This window comes from Echinops telfairi, unplaced genomic scaffold (genome assembly GCF_000313985.2).
Source record: "Echinops telfairi isolate 266 unplaced genomic scaffold, ASM31398v2 ScPeMD7_2291;HRSCAF=2852, whole genome shotgun sequence".
Lineage (NCBI taxonomy): Eukaryota > Metazoa > Chordata > Mammalia > Afrosoricida > Tenrecidae > Echinops > Echinops telfairi.
This window is the reverse complement of record NW_022106189.1, coordinates 18,865,757-18,869,781: the sequence shown is the minus strand read 5'-3', so window position 1 is coordinate 18,869,781 and position 4,025 is coordinate 18,865,757. Positions and strand designations below refer to the sequence as shown.

Genomic DNA, 4,025 nt, shown 5'->3' with positions numbered 1-4,025 from the left:
CCACCTTCAGCATTCCCTGGGGGTCTTGCTGCTCCATTCCCTAGCTGTTCCGCTGCACTCCCCCAGTGCTTTGCTTTAAAAAGAAAGTAGTCACAGTTTTAATTTCTTGATGACCAATTACTCACACTATTCATTAAGGAAAGATTTCAAGAAACAAAACATCATACACACACACAGCAGGAAAGGTAAGAAAATTCTAGCCACCCAGAGGGGACTCTAGTGAACATTTTAGAATATGCTTTCTAGCCCCCGTCTCTCCTTTTTGTTCTCCCTGCTGTTGTAAAACTAGACTTTCTTCCTTGGCCTGTTTAGGCTTTCTAAGCATACTGCATCATGTACTCATTAATATGCACGCTCAGGGAGGGTGGCGTGGGGGTGGGGGGTGGGGCACAATTTAGTAGGTACTCCTCCATTCAATGACAGATGGCCGCCAAAGCCCAGCTCTGGGAGACCCCTCCTCACTCCAACCTGGCTGACCAGTGCTGCTTTCTCTCCTCCCTCCCAGGTGCTCCCAGGATGCAGTGGCCGGGCAGGTGATCTCTGAACTCTTTACCAACAGGAAGGAGAGCATCCCCCTCAAGTTTTCTGAAGATTGCCTGTACCTAAATATTTACACTCCTGCTGACTTGACCAGGAAGAACCGGCTGCCGGTAAGCAGTGGGGACCCTGGGCCCTGGCCTGTGAGCTTCACATAAGGAGGCATGAAGGCTATTACTTCATGGGATCCAGGGCTCCCTTTGGAGTCCCTGGGACATCAGTTAACTCAAAGGCTGGAGGTTCGAGACCCCTTAGTGACATCTCAGGAGAAGATCGGGTGACGTACTTTACAAAAACTAGCCACCAAAAACCTTGTGGAGCCCATTTAGACTCTGACACACAGGGGTACCAGGAGCTGGGAGCTGACTTCGTTGGATGAGTCCCAGCATCACAGTTCCCTCCTAATGGCCACCCTCCTGCACAGTGTGAGTTTTCCTCGTGGTCTCATGCAGCTAGGAGAACAAGAATATGTGGTTAGGGTTAGGCTGCTAACTGCAAGGTTAAAACCCTGCCACTCAAAACCCACCAGCCACTCCTCAGGAGAAAGACAGGGCTTTCTACTCCCATCAAGAAGTACAATCTCAGGAACTCACAAGGCAGTTCTGCCCTGTCCCAAAGGGACACTCGGTGTTGGCATCAAATTCATGGCAGTGAGTTTGGGAGCTTGAGAGACATCAATTCAAATGAAGGTGGCACTGAAGGCTGGGTGGATGACCCAGCCCTTCCTTTACAGATAAGGAAACAAGGCCCAGGAGAGGGGTGGGGGCATGGGTGTCATGCTGTGAGCTGGCTGGACAAGATCATAGTCTCCTGCTTTTCAGACCCCTGCTCTTTGAGCTGGACTGGGGCACAGAGCAGCTTCGCGACCTTTCCTTCACCAACCAACCCTTGTCCATGACTAGTCTCAGTGTCCCATAACGGAGATGGGGTGTGGGGTGTAGAGCCTGCGGCAGGGCCTTCCCTCTGCCCTTGGCCCACTTTCTGGGGAGTTTGTGGTACCTAATTTCCTGTGTTAATTTTCTTGGGCACAGGTGAGTCAGCACTTCTGGAGTAAACAGAGGCCCAGAGATGGGGCAAATTGCCAGACTTGGGCAAGAGGATGCAGACCAGGCACTGCTGGGGGCCCATACCCACAAATGCTACTTGGAGAAAGGCGGTAGGGGAGGAAAGGGTGTGAACACTGCTACCCTGGTGCTTGGGTGTAGGGGAGAATGTCTATGAACTTGGACCAAAGAGTCAGCCCTACATGTGCTTTGTGAGGTCCAAAGAGGTGGAGACAAAGGGCTCACTCATTCCGTCTTCTAGCGTTAACTTCGTGCCCTTCATAAAAGGAGCCCTGGGGGTCCAGCGATTGTGTGCTGGGCTGCTGACTGCAAGGTCAAACAGTTTGAAACCACCAGGCACTCCTGGAGAGAAAGCTGAGGTTTACAGCTCTGTGTGTGTGTGTGTGTGTGTGTGTGTATTGTTTTATTGGAGGCTCCTCCAAGGGGCCTTTACTCTTGTAAAGAATCACAGTCTTGGAAACTCACAGAGGCAGTTCTACCCTGTCCTATAGGGTCCTATGAGTCATCATCAACTTGATGGTGGTGAGTTTAGTTTAGATTTTGGCTCTTCCTATGGTGGAAACCAATTAATGGGTACAGAGCACAAATCCACTCAGAGATGGTGCAGGGAAAAATCCTGGGGAATCTACTGTTTGAAAAAATAAGATAATGAAAAGCCCGATGGACATGGTTCTATCTGACAGGCACAGGGTCACCATGATTGGGGTCCACTCTGCCACAACTGGTTGGCTGGCTGCTATCTACATAGTTAGTCTCAGGGGTAGGGCAAGAATCTTCCCAGCTGCGCTGGCTGGACATACAGCTTTTCAGCAAATTATTGCAACCTGTTCTGGGAACCAGGATCCCTGGTGGGGGGATGGGTTATATATGAGGCTGAGTTGGGCTCTGAGGCTCAGCCTTCACTGTACTTTCAGACTGACTTCTGGCAGTTGGCAGTGACTGGAGGTGTGTGAGAAACAGGGCTCTAGGAACCCAGAGGCAGTAAAGACTAGTTATGGACACAGGTTCTGGAACCATAGGATGTGGGTTCAAGTCTTGAGTTTGCCTCTTACAAGTCAAGAAAAGGAAAAAACAAACCATGCATCAAGTTGATCGCAATTTATAGCAACCCTCTAGGACAGGGTCCAACTGTCCCATGGAATCTTTAAGGCTGTAGATCTGTGGGAAACAGACTGCCACTTCTCGTTCCTGCAAATCAATTGTTGGGTCCAAACTGCCAATTGTGAGGTTAGCAGTACAGTGCTTCAATCATTGTACCAATTGAGCACCCTTCTAGTTGAGATCACCAAAAACCCCAACAAAACAAACAAAAACAACCCCAAACCCATTGTCATCAACTCAATTCCAACTCACAGTGACCCCTATGGAGGGTTTTTGAGGCTGTACATCTTCATGGGGGCAGATAGCTTCATTTTTCTCCCTTGGAGCAGCAGGTGAGTTTGAACCACCAACCTTCCAGTTAGTAGTCCAACGCATACCCAGCAGCACCACAGGGCAATCGCTTCCCTTCTCCAAGTCTCACAGTGGGAATCAGCACATGGGAATATGAAATGATTACTCCAACGCCCTTATCTCAGTGTGGGGCTAGATACACAAGGGGAGGGCTCATTCAACATGAGCTGGAGTTGAAAGGCAGGGCTTATAGCATTGTGGTCATTGGTTGTAGTGTGTTGAGGGGCTCCACATTCTGAGCTCTGGAGTCAGACTGCCTGGTTTCGAGCCCTGTTTCTACCTGTTCTGACTGTGTGACCTCAAACCAGTTAAGCATCTATTTTGTCTTCTCCGTGAAATGGGACAATGTTAGTATTTGCCTGATGGCTGATGTGTTGAGCATAAAATAATTTAAAGTGCTTAGCACAGTCCCCGGGAGCCCTGAGGACATAGTGGTTATGCATGGGACATCTAACCATAAGATCAGCAGTTCAGAACTACCAGCCATTGCTCCTCATGAGAAAGAGGAGGCTTTCTATTCCCATAAAGAGTTAGTCTCCAAGACTGGTCTAATAGTGATAAGTTAGTCTTATAAGAGGCTCCAATAATGTAACTGAGAGGAATTACTGAAACCCTAATGAAGGCTGAGCATGATAGTGGGACAAGAGTATAGTAAAAGGAAATAGAGGAAAGAGTTAGGAGGTAATGGGCATTTATAGAGGTCTAAATGCAGGTATGTACATATGTACATATATTTATATATGAGGATGGGGTAATGGATCTATGTGCATATATGTATACATTTAGTATTAAGGTAGCAGATGGACATTGGACCTCCACTCAGGTACTCCCTCAATGCAAGAACCCTTTGTTCTATTAAACTGACCTTCCATGATGCTGATCTTCCCAATACAATCGCTGAAGACAAATGGGTGTATAAGCAAATGTGGTGAAGAAAGCTGATGGTGCCTGGCTATCAAAAGATATAGCGTC

At 48.2% G+C, this 4,025-nt stretch overlaps 1 protein-coding gene across 1 annotated transcript in view; it reads left to right on the top strand.

The window, feature by feature from the left end:
- The window catches only part of CES1 (carboxylesterase 1), a 27,506-nt gene that overhangs the window by 5,569 nt on the left and 17,912 nt on the right, over positions 1–4,025 (top strand). Inside the window, exon 3 of the mRNA XM_013005198.2 lies at positions 506–650. Coding sequence (XP_012860652.1) covers positions 506–650 — 145 coding nt within the window. The remainder of the gene's footprint in view (positions 1–505; positions 651–4,025) is intronic.